Raw genomic sequence first — 19,537 nt, forward strand, 5'->3', positions numbered from 1 at the left:
AACGTGTGAGAGACAAAAAGTGAGTAAAAAACATGAAAAAGCCAAACAAATTTGTCACTTCTTGATGTTTTTTTATGTCACACAAACAAGACTTAGGTGACTGTGAGTGCTTTTATATAGTACTTTTTTGAGCTGAAGGGGTCTGAATACTTGCTGAAAATATCCACAAAGTAGGGATGTCCGATAATATCGGCAGTCCGGTATTATCGGCCAATAAATGCTTTAAAATGTAGTATCGGTTTCAATATTATCGGTATCGGTTTCAATATTATCGGTATTGGTTTCAAAAAGTAAAATTTATGACCTTTTAAAACGCCGCTGTGTACACGGACGTAGGGAGAAGTACAGAGCGCCAATAAACCTTAAAGGCACTGCCTTTGCGTGCCGGCCCAGTCACATGATATCTACGGCTTTTCACACACACAAGTGACTGCAACGCATACTTGGTCAACAGCCATACAGGTCACACTGAGGGTGGCTGTATAAACTACTTGAACACTGTTACAAATATGCGCCACACTGTGAACCCACACCAAACAAGAATGACAAACACATTTCGGGAGAACATCCGCACCGTAACACAACAGAACAAATACCCAGAACCCCTTGCAGCACTAACTCTTCCGGGACGCTACAATATACACCCCCCGCTACCCCCTAGCCCCCCCAATTCAACCCCGTCCCCCCAACCCCGCCCACCTCAACCTCCTCATGCTCTCTCAGGGAGAGTATGTCCCAAATTCCAAGCTGCTGTTTTGAGGCATGTTAAAAAAAAATAATGCACCTTGTGACTTCAATAATAAATATGGCAGTGCCATGTTGGCATTTTTTTCCAAAACTTGAGTTGATTTATTTTGGAAAACCTTGTTACATTGTTTAATGCATCCAGCGGGGCATCACAACAAAATTAGGCATAATAATGTGTTAATTCCACGACTGTATATATCGGTATCGGTTGATATCGGAATCGGTAAATAAGAGTTGGACAATATCGGAATATCGGATATCGGCAAAAAAGCCATTATCAAACATCTCTACCACAAAGTCATTGAGTTGGCAACAAAGAGTCCTCCTGCTTAGTCTTCTTATTCTCTGGCGGACCAGGGCCCTCATGTAAAAACAGTTGCGTGGCTTTCCTACAAAATACGAACGTAAGATCAAATCCAGAAAATGGAGTGCGCAAGTAAAAATTCAGATGTATTAAAGTGTTCGCACGCACAAATCCAAGCACGTTTCTTTGTTACATCGCAATCTACCGTATTTTTCGGACTATAAGTCGCAGTTTTTTTCATAGTTTGGCCGGGGGTGCGACTTATACTCAGGAGCGACTTATGTGTGAAATTATTAACACATTACCGTAAAATATCAAATAATATTATTTAGCTCATTCACGTAAGAGACAAGACGTATATGATTTCATGGGATTTAGCGATTAGGAGTGACAGATTGTTTGGTAAACGTATAGCATGTTCTATATGTTATAGTTATTTGAATGACTCTTACCATAATATGTTACGTTAACATACCAGGCACGTTCTCAGTTGGTTATTTATGCCTCATATAACGTACACTTATTCAGCCTGTTGTTCACTATTCTTTATTTATTTTAAATTGCCTTTCAAATGTCTATTCTTGGTGTTGAGTTTTATCAAATAAATTTCCCCCAAAAATGCGACTTATACTCCAGTGCGACTTATATGTTTTTTTCCTTCTTTATTATGCATTTTCGGCCGGTGCGACTTATACTCCGGAGCGACTTATACTCCGAAAAATACGGTACTTGGAATCTGCCACGTGTGTGTGGGTTGACAGGCCCAAACCACGCCCCTTTATACATATGCAAATTATATTAAAAGTAGCCATGTGCTTGACCTGGCATGGTCTGAGTAGGACGTGGTTCTTTCTCCTGTTTCCAGCAAATGACAGAGCCATTGTCAGCCAAACATTGCCGTGTCTCAGAGAACTGGACGCAGGCGGAAATTAAAAAAAAGAAATGGTTGCGTCAGGAAGAAAGTGAAGAAGAAGATAGATGTGCGGCAAACGTTCGAAAAGATAGTCGCTACAATAATACGTAACACTTTAGAAGAGGTAGGTGACTCTGATCACCCCAATATAAATATAATTTGTGTAATTTACAACAAAATGTTCTTCTAGTACCATGCTCACATGAGCTCGATTGGAGTTTCATGTGGTAGACGGAAGCCATTTCTTAGTAAAAACTTAGTAAAAACTCTCAGACCATGAGAAACTAAATTCTTTTGTCTGATGAGACAAAGATTGAACTCTCTGGCGTGAATGCCAGGCGTCATGTTCGGAGGAAGCATTGTGGTGGAAGCATCATGCTGTTGGGATGTTTTTCAGTGGCAGGAACTGGGGGACCAGTCAGGATAGACGGAAAGATGAATGCAGCAATGTACTGAGACATCCTGGATGGAAACTAACGCTTCTGATTATACCTGATGGAGCTTGAGAGGTGCTGCAAAGAGGACTGGGCGAAACTGCCCAAAGATAGGTGTGGCAAGCTTGTGGCATCGTATACAAAAAGACTTGAGGCTGTAATTGTTGCCAAAGGTGCATCAACAAAGTAATGAGCGAAGGTTGTGAATACTTATGTACACGTGATTTTTTTTTTTTTCAAATACATTTGCAAAATACATAATCATTATAGGGTATTTACTCCATTTTGGAATAAGGCTGTATCATAACAAAATGTGGAAAAAGTCAAGCGCTGTGAATACTTTCCGGGTGCACTGTACCATTCAGGCAAACACAGGCGACTGCAGCAGGCTCCAAGATTTACAAGGGCCCCCACACACCTAATGAAAAACGATTACAGCGTTTTCTTACTATTCAAAACCTTTATGTTGTTGTTTTAAATTATGCACTTAAAAATACATCAAAAACACTAAATATTGATTGTTGAGGCAGAAATATGGTAAAATCGACCCTGAAAATTTTTAAATAAATTGCACAAATCAATCCTCAACAAAGAGATTCTGTTTTTTCATGCTGTTAACTATCTGTCTAGCTGCACACGCTGGAAACGAATAGAGAGGGCGGATTAAAAAATATATCGACAGTGCAGCCGATGTGTTTACTTTGCTATTAAATTGCAGTTTCAAGGAAATATAACCTGCGGAGGAACTTTCTGAAGAAATTTCGATGTCCGGCCCCTAAGCCCTTGGGTTTTTGAAACTGCGGCCCTCTTCATTATGTAGTTGAATAGCCCCACTATACAGGTAGCACCAAATACATTTGTAGCGTCCCTATAAATGTTATAGCTGAATGCATGCGAAACACAGATCCTATGTTATTATGTAAGTAGTGGGAATTATGATTAGTGAAGAATATATGAAGGACATTTTTAAATATTCCTATCTGCACCAAATAATTAATACTTTGTGAATAAATACATGTAAACAAAAGAAACCATTCTTAGCCAAACACCTGCCCACTCGCACACTAGCTCTAAGTAGATATAGTGTACCTAGACCGATGAGCGTACATTGGAAACCTCAGCTCTTAGTGACATCCACACTCCTTCGCCACCACATCAGGGTGGACGACGAGAAACGTCCCGTCCTCGTTGTGGTCCAACATATCCAGGGACTGGTAGGCCACGGGCACACAGCATGGCGCCCGCTCGTGCACGTTCCCGCTCTCGATGTGCTTGATGACCAGCACGGCATGGTTTGTGGTTTTGACCATAGGCACCTTGCACAAGCCGTGACAGTTGTTGATGTCGGCGGTGTCTGGCGAGACCACGTACCTATCCAGGGCCACGGTGAGGCTCCTCAGGCTGCACACGGGCCCGAGGCCACTAGATCTGGTGGCCCTCGGTTGTGGCAATATCTCCCGGCCCACTGTCTTCAGGGCCTTCAGCAAGAGGAAGGCGCAGTACTGGCTTTCTCCTGAAGAAAATGAAACAGACAGCAAGAGTCACTGCTAAGTACATTTTAACTACCGCATTTTCCGGACTATAAGGCGCACTTAAAATCCTTTTTTTTTCTTTTAAAACTCGACAGTGCGCCTAATAACCCGGTGCACCTAATGTACGGAATAATTCTGGTTTTGCTCACCGACCTCGAAGCAAATTTATTTGGTACATGGTGTAATAAGTGTGACAAGTAGATAGCAGTCAAACATAAGAGATACGTGTAGACTGCATAATGATGGCAATATGACTCAAGTAAACAACACCAACATTTTATATGTTCCATTGAAAATATAGAACATTACACACGTCGCTCAAAAATCTATCAAAATGTTTTAGTACGACTTTGGTAAGCTATGAAGCTGCACCGCTTGATGGATTGTCGGCGCATTAAACATACGAGTATTATTATGGTGTGTAAGGTAAGACATATTATCTGGCATTTTGTTTTACAATATTATGCAAAAGCAACTTTTCTTATCTTCTGTTACCTGCTGATCTGTATTTGGGATCTTCATAAATCCTGAAAAATTGCGCGAGTCCACCTTTGTAGTCCGTACCGACGACATAGTCGTTATTGATTGAAGTAAAGTCTGAATGTCATTAAAACAGTTAGCTCCATCTTTTGACACGTCTTCCACTCCTGCTACAACAAAGATGACGGGGAGAAGACGCTGTCGAAGGTGAGCCACATAAATAAGACCGCCCACAAAACGGCGCATCCGGAAGAGACTGTCAGAAAGCGGCTTGAAGATGATCTGTAAAACATAATCTATGCAACATTTTGACCAAAGAACCACCATTACATGTTATGTAGACCACAAGGAAGTGTTTTACATTTAGAAAAAATAAAAATATGACTCCTTCAATGCTCCCTATAATCCGGTGCGCTTTTTGTATGAAAAATTATCAAAAATAGACCATTCATCGGCATTGCGCCTTATAATCCAGTGCGCCCTATGGTCCGGAAAATACGGTAACTCATATTGTATCCTACTGTATGTCACTCATCAACATTTTTCCTGGAATTGGTGTGAGTTTTGCCATTTTTCAGGTTGTATTTCTAGTTTTAAGCCACCCAAAAGTCCTGCAACTTCTCAGGATTTAGGCAATAAACAAGCCATCGATCGCAATCTACCAGTCAAACTTTGGGATCGCAAAAATATTACAAAACAAAATGTATTAATATGACATCAGTAGGTGACAACAACACCCGAGGAGGGACCGACAGACCCGCAATCAGGCAAGCATTTTAACCCCTGAACACACCAGCACGGCCCTGCCTCTCTCGACACCGTGGTCCCATCCCCATCAGCACAGCCGCCCACTACACCGCCACATTTCGTTCAGCATAACCCCATGTTGCATCCAATCCGACGCACTGCATTCTCTTCCATAAACGCACATCACCATCTTTCAGTGCAGAGTGCGATTCAATGAGCCAACCCACGTTACGCAAAAACCACGTTATGTAAAAATCATATAGCCTACTACCATGTCAATACACAAAGTAGAAAATCATTACATATAATTCATTATATTGTGCCAAGCAAATACCACCCCATATGTCTTTTATGTAGGGATGTCCGATAATGGCTTTTTGCCCATATCCGATATTCCGATATTGTCCAACTCTCTAATTACCGATACCGATATCAACCGATGTATACAGTCGTGGAATTAACACATTATTATGCCTATTTTGGACAACCAGGTATGGTGAAGATAAGGTACTTTTTAAAAAGATTAGTAAAATAAAATAAGATAAATAAATTAAAAACATTTTCTTGAATAAAAAAGAAAGTAAAACAATATAAAAACAGTTACATTGAAACTAGTAATTAATGAAAATGAGTAAAATTAACTGTTAAAGGTTAGTACTATTAGTGGACCAGCAGCACGCACAATCATGTGTGCTTACGGACTGTATCCCTTGCAGACTGTATTGATATATATTGATATATAATGTAGGAACCAGAATATTAATAACAGAAAGAAGCAACCCTTTTGTGTGAATGAGTGTGAATAGGGGAGGAAGGTTTTTTGGGTTAGTGCACTAATTGTAAGTGTATCTTGTGTTTTTTATGTTGATTTAATAAAAAAAAAAAAAAAAAAAAAAAAAACGAAACCGATAATAAAAAAACCCAATACCGATCATTTCTGATATTACATTTTAACGCATTTATCGGCCGATATTATCGGACATCTCTAGATTTATGCACATACAGTACCAGAAACCGCAATTAGCCGTGCTAATGTTGGAATCCATTTCCTCAGCGCATCAGCATATTGAGAACGAAATAGGCACTGACACAACCCATATCCACATAGGTTTTAAATCAGATTTTGATCCAACTTTCAGATGTCAGAAGGAACAAATGTTTAGATATTGGGGGGTGATTCTGATCATTTCTACTATGTCTCCTTACGGTAACGTTACAAGCCTGAACTTCTCCGTGTGGAGAGAAGCAACAGACGAAGAAAACAAAATCACACAGGCATGGCAATTTAATTAAATTTTCGATTAATTACCTCCCCCAGAAGGTTATGTATTTGTTGGGGTTTGATAGTTGGTTTGTATGTCGGTTAGTTATCAACACAACGGGGGGAGGCGTGGCTTGGTTGGTAGAGCGGCCGTGCCAGCAACTCCAGGGTTCCAGGTTTGATCCCCGCTTTCGCCACTGCCGTTGTGTCCTTGAGCAAGACACTTTACCCACCTGCTCCTAGTGCCACCCACGCTGGTTTGAATTAGAGATGTCCGATAATATCGGCAGGCCGATATTATCGGACATCTCTAATAATGTGGACATCTCTTATAATGTGATATCGGAAATTATGGGTATCGGTTTCGAAAAGTAATATTAATAACTTTTTAAAACGCCGTTGTACGGAAAAACACGGATATAAACCCAGTCAGCAGCTCCTCCCCTCTCCCCTCTCCCACACACAACACAGGAGTTGACGACTGCAGCATGAGGTTTACTGGCGACGCTTGATGACCTCATCAAACCGCCGCGAGCGCGGCATAACAACAACAAGAGTGTGTTGTTGCAGGTGCTGTAGCCGTGGCTAACAAGCGAGCTCGCTCGGTGACTGACTAATGACACCATGTCTATGGTTTGGGATTATTTTAAAGTGTGTCTGACGGATAAAAAACTGGCAATTTGCAATGACTGCAAAAAGTTTGTTATGGGAGGAGGAACCAAGACGTCTTCCTTTAATACGAGCAATTTTATCTCCCACCTCTTCAAGATTGAATCATAAGGAGATACACGATGAATACAAGCGGAAGATGGATGAAAAGCAAACACCGAAAAAAAGTAGTACCACACAGTTGTCGCTTAAAGACTCCGCCGAGAAAAAACTAAAATACAACAAAAACCACCCCGGGGCGAAAGCTCACGTTGTGGTCAGGGACAACGCACGCAATATGGCAAACACTACGGTGGAGTTTGGTGTGGCTAGTCTGCCCTGCATGGCCCACACTTTGCAGCTTGCAGTGAACAGAGGTGCCCTGTCTTAACGCAGCATTTCAGAAGCTCTGACTGACTGGTAGGCCACTTCAAGCACTCACCACTAACTTGCAGCACATTTGTGTTACTCATACAAATACGTTAGAGCAGGGCAGATTGAGCACAGTTTATAATTTCCTGTTATACAGTATGCCAGGCAGTCTTGCACTAAAGGAGGACTATGTTATTGTTTACTTTATTACTCTAGTATACACTGGACTGAAGCTGTGTGCCTTCATTGTTTTTGTAGCTGTTGTTTTGAGGCATGTTTAAAAAAAAAAAAGAATAATGCACTTTCTTAGACTTAGACTTAGACTTTGTGAAAGTCAAAGTATAGTATTTCCCATAGTTGTAGTGGGTATCAGGATTATCTCAGGGAGAGCATATACCAAATTCCAAGCTGCTGTTTTGAGGCATGTTTAAAAAAATAATGCACTTTGTGACTTCAATAATAAATATAGCATTGCCATGTTGGCACTTTTTTCCATAATTTGAGTTCAAGTTGTTCTCTTATTTTGGGAAACCTTGTTACATTGTTTAATGCATCCAGCAGGGCATCACAAAAAAATTTGGCATAATAATGTGTTATTCCACGACCGTGTATATCGGTATCGGTTGATATCGGTAATTAAGAGTTGGACAATATCGGAATATCGGATATCGGCAAAAAAGCCATTATCGGACATCTCTAGTTTAAATGTAACATAGATAATGGGTTTCACTATGAAAAGCGCTATATAAATAAATTCACTTCACTTCATAACTCAATATGTGCAGGTTTTGACTAAACTTTTGGTAAATGTCAGAAATAGGAAGGGAACAAGTTATTAGATATCGGCGGCGATCCTGATCATCTCTACTATGTTTCCTTATGTTTACGTTACGAGCATAAACTTCTTTGTGTGTACATGCGAGCACACCCACAGAGACAAAGACAGTAAAGAAAACAAACATGCACAGATATTGCTATTTCATTTATCCACCAGGAGGTTATGAACTCATTGTTTGTTTGTTAGTTAGCAACATAAATCAAAAAGTTACAGGCAGTTTTTGATGAAAGTTTTAGGAAATGTCAGAAATGGGATAACTGGACAACTGATTTGATTTTTTAGGGTGATCTGGATCACCATCTGGATTCAGGATTGTTTAAAGTATTCTACTATTGGGAGATGGATAAAGTGCTTTGTGAGTTACAAAGTAGACATTTTCAGAGTGTCTCATTTATTTTATTTGCTATATGGGAGTGATCAACTTATTACCAATATGTTGTTTTCCTGGATCATCTCTTTTACCAATATATTATGTTCCCTTATACCAGGGCTCCCCAAACTTTTTGACTCGGGGGCTGCATTGGGTTAAAGAAATTTGACCGTGGGCCTGGCTGTGTGTGTGTTTATATATATATATTCCTTAAGCACTAATTGACTAAAAGAGTGCGCACTTGCCGCACGCTCGCCTGACACTGCGGCGCGAACGCAATGATGTCACGTTATCGATGGATAAATGCATTTTTTGACAATATAATTTGCCTGAGCAGCGAGGAGACCCCGAGAGTAACTGTTAGAATAATTGTATCTAAGTTATCACAAAACTTTGTGTTTCAATGAGTTCCCGGCGAGCAGACAAAAGCTGTCTTTAATCCTACCAAGCAGAAGGCTTGTAAAACTCCACTGTGTAGGATGGGAAGCAACATGAAGGTGTTCTGTTTCTTTCATGTATTGTAATCAACAGAAAGATATTGTCTTAACCCAAGAACTACAAAGCAAAGAGGAAGCAGGACCTGACTCCCCTACAGCAGTGTTTTTCAACCACTGTGCCGTGGCACACTCGTGTGCCGTGGGATACAGTCTGGTGTGCCGTGGAAGATAATCTGATTTCACCTATTTGGGTTAAAAATATTTTTTGCAAACCAGTAATTATAGTCTGCAAATGATGTGGTGTTGTTGAGTGTCTGTGCTGTCCAGTGCTCGGCAGAGTAACCGTGTAATACTCTTCCATATCAGTAGGTGGCAGCCGGTAGCTATTTGCTTTGTAGATGTCGGAAACAGTGGGAGGCAGTGTGCAGGTAAAAAAGGTGTCTAATGCTTAAACCAAAAATAAACGAAAGGTGAGTGCCCCTAAGAAAAGGCATTGAAGCTTAGGGAAGCTTATGCAGAACAAAACTAAAACTGAACTGGCTACTGAGTAAACAAAAACAAAATGCTGGACGACAGCAAAGACTTACTGTGGAGCAAAGACGGCGTCCATAATGTACATCCGAACATGACATGACAATCAACAATGTCCCCACAAAGAAGGATAAAACCAACTGAAATATTCATGATTGCATGAAGTAGATGCAGGAAATATCGCTCAAAGGAAGACATGAAACTGCTACAGGAAAAGCCAGCAAAATAGGAGCGCAAGACAAGAATTAAAACACTACACAGGAAAACAGAAAAAAAGTCAAAATAAGTCAGGGTGTGATGTGACAGGTGGTGACAGTACACCTACTTTGAGACAAGAGCTATATTGATGCATGCTTGGTTATGGTTTAAAGTCATATCCAACAATTGCGACAACAACTTTTTACTGTCAACTGAGTTTCGTTTTTTTTAATGATTTCTGCTGGTGGTGTGCCTCCGCATTTTTTCAACGCAAAAAATGTGCCTTGGCTCAAAAAAGGTTGAAAAACACTGCCCTACAGGGACCTCTTCTTTGAACTGTTTACGACCTTTTCTGTGAACTGTTTTACAACCTTTCCTTTGAACTGTTCTGTAACCAAAGGCGATGGCTGTTTACGACCCCCGTCCCTTAGAAACAGCTGTTTCCATGTAATCAGGGAAAGTCCAAATAAAATCTTTCGCCAGAGCGTGTTGAGACACTGTGCAAGGGTACAGTGTCTATGCGTTTCTCCTCAAATTGAGCCAAATTTAATTCTGTCTCTGTTTAATTCCTTGTTTCTTGTCTTGTTTAATAGATGTCATCAGTGTTTGAACCGGACAATCCAATCCAATCCACTTTATTTACATAGCACATTTAAACAACAAAATGCAGTAACAAGCGGTAGAAAATAGATTAGAAAGGACAAATAAAATAAAAAAAAACTTGAGACTTCCCACGGGCCGGATTTCGGAAGCTGGCGGGCCGTACTCAGGTAGTAGTTTGGGGACCCCTGCTTTAAACTTTTTTTTGTTTTTTTGTTTTTTAGAACCTAATCATTTTTGCGAAGGTCACCATGTTTATAAAATGTTGTTTGTTCAGAGTCTACTCCGTGTGGTGTATAGTACTTTCCCAAAATGTCATGCTCCAGTGAAAACCCATTTAAATCTGAAAAGGTGTATTTTCTATACCTGACGGCAGGTCCGCATTGGAAAAAGCACAGAGTTCCGCGAGTCTCTCCAGCCTCTTGATGCTCTTCTGACCTCCTTCCTTATCTCTTAGAACTTGCATGACTTGCATCACGTTGTGCTCCAAACCCTTCTTGAGCTCCTCCAGCAGCCCAGGGGACATGGCCAGCTCTCCTCGGCGGACCTTGAACATGGAGCCGGTAAAGGAGAAGATGGTGGGAGCGGAGGAGTTCATCAGCTCCGCCAGTAGGGACTCGCTGGAGGACAAGCCCAGAGCCACAGAGGGCAGAGCCTGCAAGGAGTCCAGCTTTAGCGGGGACGAGAGCGGACGGTTCTGCCGGGGAAAGACGTCACTCAGGAACCTCCTTAGCTCGCACAGAAAGTGGAGCGGTTGGGATGAGCTGTGGGAAATCGGAGTTAGATCTTTGTGGAAAATGCGATTTACAAGAAAAGAAAAAACAAAGAAAACCTGCTGTCACTTTTTTCTTCACTAGGGAATAGAAGAACTGGAGTCACGCCACTTCTTCCTATGGTTCCACCACTTAGAAGTGCTTTTATTCTTTCCTCTGTGACGTGCAGAAGCGGATCAGAATGTGCACGAAACCAGACAATGACAATAATAAGCACACATACTCATGTCAGGTGATTTAGTGCCAACAGAGAGAATCCATCTTTGGTGTTCCACTGATGCTTGTCCTGTCAGCAGAATGTAATGTGTTCCTTCTGAGACGCAGATTGCCTGGATTTGAACACACACAAAATATTAATGTATTTGTTACCTTCTTGAGACCTCCGAAAAATGCCGAGCTCTTTAGGACCACCCTTTCTAGATATATAAAGATGTGTATTTACAACATTAATAATATATACATACTATGCAAATATAAAAAATGTTTGGTTTGTAATCTTCATTATTTACTTCAAGTTATAACAGTATGTCTCTATATACATATTTATTTTATTGTTTTTTATTATTTATTTTTTTTAAATTCATTTTGGCCAAAGGGGGCACATTTCAATTTCTTACACACACTTGTTATTACATATGTTAGCCAGAGAGGGAGCACTTCAAATTTTTACACACACTTGTTATTTCATATGTTGACCAGAGGGGGAGCACTTTTAAAACCGACACAATTGGTTTTGATGGATTTCACCACCAGGGGTGCAAATGAGACATTCTCCATTAGAGCCAATGGTTTTCCGCATTGGGACCATGATTTCGGTCCCCATATGGAAGGTACATTTCCTTGTTGATGTCTCAAGAAGGGTAGAAAAACAAGAAAACGCACACACACACACATACTGGTTATCATTTGGAATGGGGACCAAGTTTTTGATCATCACCTGTGGGGACCCCCCTTGCTACAGGTTGTGAAGGCATAACATTTTTTGGGTAAAATGGCCACTGCCCAGTTAGCTCATACACGTCTTTAAATCTCTGGATTGATGAAGTAATGTGCTGATCATTCTTACTGGGGACCCTGGGGAAAAGGAGTTAATATGGTTCATGGGGATCACATTTAAATAATTTTGCATAATTCACACAAATTTGTACGTGACTACTGAGGACCATTTAAAAAAAAAAAAGTTCAAATTAAATATGACATGATTCTCAGAATACAGCACTACAGCTGTCCTCTTATAGGAAGTTTCACCACGTAACAGCTACAGCCCGATGAGGGGGCTGCTGTGCAAATGTCTCACACTCAAACTAACCAGTAAACATGTTTTATGGGCCCAAGCTTAAAAATCACTTAGGCATCTTCAGAATGGATCTGACAATCATTTAAAAAGGTTTCCCTTTAGGGGACCTGTTTTTTTCTCCCCATACCATCAGAGGTCCCCTAAAGGTGACTGTGTAAACATAGCAATGTCCCCATTAAGTAAGCATTGACAGAACACACACACACACACACACACACACAAAATAGGAAAATTTTGGACGCCATATTTCACTACTTTTTTTTTTTTTTTTTTTTTTAATCAACATATTTTTAATAGTGCAAGTTGGGATGCAGTCAATATTTTTCTTTTTTTGGTCTCTGCCAGACCAACAAACAGACCTCTTAGTTTAAAAACATGAATGAGAGTGCAAGATTGAAAAAACTCACAAAAAAATAAATGAATACACATTTATGAAATACAATAACTGGATAAAGAAAATGTTGTTTTTGTTGTTTTAATGGATAAGTGTAAAAAAGAAACCAACAAAAATAAATAAAAGTAGTATGTCCATTTGAGAGTAGTATCAGAAAAGTAAATAAACATTACTAATAATAAAAATTGACAAAGACAAACATAAATAGATTTTTTTTTTTAAAAGAAGCACCTGTGTGTTGGGCTGCAAGGACTGACTGCTGAAGGTGATCTGGTCCAGGGCGCCTCCACTGAAGGGACTCTCAAAGGCCAAAAGGAGCACTGGAGTACGTTGGAGCAAAGGGGATTGAGGGAGGCCAAAAATGAGGGTGAGGGCTTCCTTATTCTCCTCCTCGATCAAAAACACTGACGAACAAAACAAGACACACAAAAATAACCGCTGTCATTTTAGGTATGGAAACAGTATTCATTGTATATTCTGTGATTGGCAGGAGACCGATCCAGGGTGTGCCCCTAAGTCCGCTGGGACCCCATCGAGGACAAGTAGTATAGAAATTGGATGAACTTTATCTAGAAAAACAGTTATATTAGAAAGCAGCAGTCAAATGTTTGGATACACCTTCTCATTCAACAGCATGAGAAATTGTCTCTAAACTTTTGACTTAAAGTTCAAGTTAAAGTACCAGTGATAGTCACACACACACTAGGTGTGGTAAAATGTGTCCTCTGCATTTGACCCATCCCCTTGTTAACCCCCTGGGATGTGAGGGGAGCAGTGGGCAGCAGCGGTGCTGCGCCCGGGAATCATTTGTGTAGTGTGTGTAGAAAAATATGACTGCCTATGACATTCAACATTAAAGTCCCACCTTAAAATGCATCTATATTCTCTGGATTTTAAATAGAATCTGTTTTAGATCAGTTGACCTGCCACTTCTCTTTTCCCCTCCCTCTACGGTATGGAGAGGTTACTAGGTGGCCACGGATATTCGGGTTCCCACATCCTTCTCAAGGTTTCTTTTTGCCCATTTTGGGCTTTTAGACTTAGACAAAGTTTATTGTTCCACAAGGGAAATTGTTCCTATTTCCTTCCTTTTGAGTGTTTTCTTGCCTGAATGTGGGTTCAGATCAGCGAATGGAAGAAGAAAAAAAAGAAATCAGCCTTTTCATATCAAGCCATAAAAGAATGGAATGGTCTCCCAGACAATCTAAAGAACAACTCTAGCTTTCACAGCTTCTCACAAGCAGTCAAAGACTGACTTTTACATCACCAGTGTTGCTCGCATTAGCAATACCAGGCAGGTAGTTGACCATCAGATGATACCCTGGCGGGAGCAGTCTGATAGCCACCAGAGTACCATTCCAGTCTTGTAACATCACACACTTTTTTATGTATGCAATATTAATGGGGTATATGGCTATTAAATGATACCCTCATGGGTATCATCTGATGGCTACTGCACTATATGTGGACTTTGATAAAAATTGCTGCACTTTTATATACTTCTGCACTTTAAATGAAGCTGCTAAAATACTGTAACTTGACCGCCCACTGATTTGTAATTCGCATAAACTCTATGTATTGTACTTGTATTTTAAATTGCTTATCATTAAGTAATTTTTATTTTGTAGTGTATTTTCAATACTGTGTATTTTATTGTGGATGTTTCCCCTTTTTGGGGGGGGGGGTCGTCACCCACATCTGCGGTCCTCTCCAATGTTTCTCATAGTCATTCACATTGACATGCTACTGGGTTGTGAGTTTTTCCTTGCAGTTATGTGGGATCTGAACCGAGGATGTCGTTGTGGCTTGTGCAGCCCTTTGAGACACTTGTGATTTAGGGCTATATAAATAAACATTGATTGATTGATGGATGGTGTGAGATGCACCATAAAAGGACTACAGTTGGAAATTAGCATGGTGCTAAATCTGATGCAGCCATCTCCTTCAAATAAACAAACACAAATACAAAATGGTATTGTGGTTTGTGCAGCCCTTTGAGGCACTTGTGATTGAGGACTTTATAAATAAACTTTGATTGACTGATTGATGACAGGAGCGTCCAAAGTGTTTTACCATGAATTGATTAACGTGGACCCCGACTTAAAAAAGTTGAAAAACTTATTCGGGTGTTACCATTTAGTGGTCAATTGTACGGATTATGTACTGTACTGTGCAATCTACTAATAAAAGTCTCAATCAATCTTCAAAGCCCAGGGGCCACTTTCTGCTAGCAGCACGGGTTTTGTTCGCCCGCAGCATATCGTCGAAGTAAAATCAAACAAAAAATATAACAGCAAAATTTAAGAAAAATAATGAGAAAAAGCTGAAATTTGAATACAGGGTGACCCCCGAAAAACAGAACTCATGAAAATGTTATTAAATCCTACAAAGGTTCAGTAAATTCTAAGTAGTTTGCCGAATGTGTACAATCATTCCCAATGAGTTGCTTGGCAAAAAAAGTAGAGATGTCCGATAATATCGGCCTGCCGATATTATTGGCCGATAAATGCGTTAAAATGTAATATCGGAAATTATCGGTATCGTTTTTTTTATTATCGGTATCGTTTTTTTTTTTTTGTTTTTTTTATTAAATCAACATAAAAAACACAAGATGCACTTACAAATAGTGCACCAACCCAAAAAACCTCACTCCCCCATTTACACTCATTCACACAAAAGGGTTGTTTCTTTCTGTTATTAATATTCTGGTTCCTACATTATATATCAATATATATCAATACAGTCTGCAAGGGATACAGTCCGTAAGCACACATGATTGTGCGTGCTGCTGGTCCACTAATAGTACTAACCTTTAACAGTTAATTTTAATCATTTTCATTCATTACTAGTTTCTATGTAACTGTTTATATATAGTTTTACTTTCTTTTTTATTCAAGAAAATGTTTTTAATTTATCTTATTTTATTTTATTAATTTAAAAAAAAAAGTACCTTATCTTCACCATACCTGGTTGTCCAAATTAGGCATAATAATGTGTGAATTCCACGACTGTATATATCGGTTGATACCGGTAATTAAAGAGTTGGACAATATCGGAATATCGGCAAAAAGCCATTATCCGAAATCCCTAGAAAAAAAGTCATGTATTTACCAAAATATGCTCCGTTGGAGACAAACTTCTACACAAAATTGTCAATTATTCAAACTTTGAAATTACGATTTTGCACAGTGCCATACTTTCTAAACTTCAGAATCCAGTCAAAAATGTTCTTGGAGTTAACTACGGTGATGATGTAATGGAGAAATAATACTCCACGCAAAATTTATTTTTTGTCTGTTGACCAAGACATGTTGCGGAAGACTGTTGTTGTTCCAATATTTCATTCATACAGTCAATATGTATACCCCGAAAAACTAAAAAAGAAACATTTTAATTAACAGATGTATTCAAAGTTGGTTCTTTTTTGGGGGCAACAGGGGTGAAAGCCTGTGTAACTAATAAGTAATAATAATAGTCACTCGTAACACAAAGCCAACCAAAGTTTTGTCACTAGATGTATACAATGTCTGTTTATAGCATTTTTTTTAACAAAATATCAAAATGGCCACCGCATGCTTTGACTTGTCAATATACAACCCTTGGTGGAAAACATTTGGACACCCCTGGTGTATGACCTCAAAGATGATACAGTATAGACCATGTATGCTTAGGTGTATTCACACGCTTCATTACCTTCCGTAGGATGCATCACCTCCAGTCCGTCTCTGTGCTTCCTCTTGGCTTTCATCACCAGATCCACCAGCACTGAGACATTTCCATGAGATGCTGCACAGATTCCGAACAGAGTCAAACCTTCCTGTGTCAGTTCGCTGTCGTTCTCCGAAGCCTCTCCCATGGCAGCCAATGTATCTTCCAGAAAACACTCTGCGGTCTGAGGAACCAGATGGGAAACTGTGGAGTGAGGTGGGGTCATCTTTGAGGCATCTCCTGTCTTCTCTGTGGGCCTCAGCGTTTCGTCTTCTGAAAAAGTGAGACCACATCTGCTGTTAGTGCCTTAGAAGCCAAACATAGAACCGTAACATATATGGACCATACATGTAGGACATTTGCATATTGTAATATTTCATGTTAATATCAAAGTCTATATAGAAAGTCTATAAAAAATGGTTGTCAATATAAAAACTGGTGTGTATATATATATATATATATATATACACACATATATATATACACATATATATATACACACATATATATATATATATATATATATATATATATACACACATATATATATATAAATATATATATATATATATATATAAAGTAGGAAATAAGTCTCAAAACTAATCTATCAATGGTAAAATTTAGGAGAAAGAAATTCTCTCATGGTAAAAATGTAGGACAAATGAAAGATCTGCCAATGTTAAATAGTACGAAAATAAAAATTAAAAAAGTACAAATCGTAAAGAAAAAAAGTTAAAATATTTCAATTTAGAATATATAAATACTTTCAAATTTTCCAAACGTTAAGAGTGTAGACATACAGTGCATACATATACAGGTAAAAGCCAGTAAATTAGAATATTTTGAAAAACTTGATTTATTTCAGTAATTGCATTCAAAAGGTGTAACTTGTACATTATATTTATTCATTGCACACAGACTGATGCATTCAAATGTTTATTTCATTTAATTTTGATGATTTGAAGTGGCAACAAATGAAAATCCAAAATTCCGTGTGTCACAAAATTAGAATATTACTTAAGGCTAATACAAAAAAGGGATTTTTAGAAATGTTGGCCAACTGAAAAGTATGAAAATGAAAAATATGAGCATGTACAATACTCAATACTTGGTTGGAGCTCCTTTTGCCTCAATTACTGCGTTAATGCGGCGTGGCATGGAGTCGATGAGTTTCTGGCACTGCTCAGGTGTTATGAGAGCCCAGGTTGCTCTGATAGTGGCCTTCAACTCTTCTGCGTTTTTGGGTCTGGCATTCTGCATCTTCCTTTTCACAATACCCCACAGATTTTCTATGGGGCTAAGGTCAGGGGAGTTGGCGGGCCAATTTAGAACAGAAATACCATGGTCCGTAAACCAGGCACGGGTAGATTTTGCGCTGTGTGCAGGCGCCAAGTCCTGTTGGAACTTGAAATCTCCATCTCCATAGAGCAGGTCAGCAGCAGGAAGCATGAAGTGCTCTAAAACTTGCTGGTAGACGGCTGCGTTGACCCTGGATCTCAGGAAACAGAGTGGACCGACACCAGCAGATGACATGGCACCCCAAACCATCACTGATGGTGGAAACTTTACACTAGACTTCAGGCAACGTGGATCCTGTGCCTCTCCTGTCTTCCTCCAGACTCTGGGACCTCGATTTCCAAAGGAAATGCAAAATTTGCATGGTTGGGTGATGGTTATACATATGCACACATATATATATAAACATATACATATATACACATATATACGTAGATATATATGCAGAAAAAATATATTTTAAATATAAAATACTGTTTTAAAAAAATCGTTTGGGCATACCGGTACTTGAAAATTACGTCAAATTATGTTTTCCAAACAATTTGATCATAATAAATGCTGAACACTTACACTTTAAATCATCCCATTATTATTATGTCAGGGAATATTCTCATTGATTTAAGCAACAATCAATTTGCATTTAATTCCATGCCCTGAGCACACAATATGTTTTTATGATTTTCTCTAAACTATCATTTTTATCTTATCACAATGGATTTAATTACCAGTAAGTGATAAACACACAATTAATTTATTATTGTGTCACATCAGTTTTTAATGTTTTGCCATTCTTATGTATTTGAATGAGGTAACCAAAATAATATAAAAAATCACAAATAAGCAGGTGTCTCTGATTAAGTGTGCAGTTACCTGTAAAGTTGGGGAAACCCGGCACTGCCACACAGAAGACGGCCCAGCAAAGTGTCAGCAGCCCGCAGTTGAAGATGTACAGCGCCATGTTGTCTCCTTCTTGGTCTGAATGTATGCCTGCGTGGTAAAACGGTTATAAAGGAAGGGTTCACACACACACACACACACGCACGCACGCACGCACGCACGCACGCACGCACGCACGCACGCACGCACGCACGCACGCACGCACGCACGCACGCACGCACGCACGCACGCACGCACGCACGCACGCACGCACGCACGCACGCACGCACGCACGCACGCACGCACGCACGCACGCGCAAACATGCACACTTCCACACACACATCCAGTGCTGGCTTGGAGCACAGTCAAAATAAGAAGATCCCGTGTCCTTGATGCTGTTGGATTGTGGATTCCAGTGCTGCACAGAGTAGAAAAAAACAAAGGTGAGTTGAGTTTAGACACACACATCAAGCATTGCTACAAGTTGACAAAAATACAATCCGTCTGCTTTTTTTGTGGCAGCACGGTGACACAGGGGTTAGTGCATGTGCCTCACAATACGAAGGTCCTGAGTTCAATCCTGGGCTCGGGATCTTTCTGTGTGAAGTTTGCATTTTCTCCCCGTGACTGGGTGGGTTCCCTCCGGGTACTCCGGCTTCCTCCCACCTCCAAAGACATGCACCTGGAGATAGGTTGATTGGCAACACTAAATTGGCCCTAGTGTGTGAATGTGAGTGTGAATGTTGTCTGTCTATCTGTGTTGGCCCTGCGATGAGGTGG

The 19,537-nt window shown here is 39.8% G+C and overlaps 1 protein-coding gene across 1 annotated transcript; it reads right to left on the bottom strand.

The window, feature by feature from the left end:
* Window positions 1–704: 704 nt before the first annotated feature.
* amh (anti-Mullerian hormone) lies at window positions 705–18,923 on the bottom strand. Its single transcript, XM_061977927.1, has 7 exons — window positions 18,751–18,923; window positions 16,570–16,857; window positions 13,108–13,280; window positions 11,409–11,514; window positions 11,245–11,341; window positions 10,779–11,176; window positions 705–3,911 (listed from the first exon to the last, which is right to left on the bottom strand). Exons 1-7 carry the CDS (start codon window positions 18,836–18,838, stop codon window positions 3,523–3,525), a joined length of 1,539 nt encoding a protein of 512 aa, XP_061833911.1. The 5' UTR covers window positions 18,839–18,923; the 3' UTR covers window positions 705–3,522.
* Window positions 18,924–19,537: the final 614 nt, after the last annotated feature.

The sequence above is a fragment of the Nerophis lumbriciformis genome, linkage group LG18 (assembly GCF_033978685.3).
Source record: "Nerophis lumbriciformis linkage group LG18, RoL_Nlum_v2.1, whole genome shotgun sequence".
Classification (NCBI taxonomy): Eukaryota; Metazoa; Chordata; class Actinopteri; order Syngnathiformes; family Syngnathidae; genus Nerophis; species Nerophis lumbriciformis.

Coding starts and splice junctions, on each gene's coding strand:
- amh (XM_061977927.1), bottom strand. CDS start 18,838: ATGGCGCTGTACATCTTCAACTGCGGGCTGCTGACACTTTGCTGGGCC. Junction 11,177..11,244: donor GAAGAAAAAAGTGACAGCAG/GTTTTCTTTGTT, acceptor GATTTCCCACAG/CTCATCCCAACCGCTCCACT. Junction 3,912..10,778: donor CAATGCGGACCTGCCGTCAG/GTATAGAAAATA, acceptor CATTTTCTTCAG/GAGAAAGCCAGTACTGCGCC.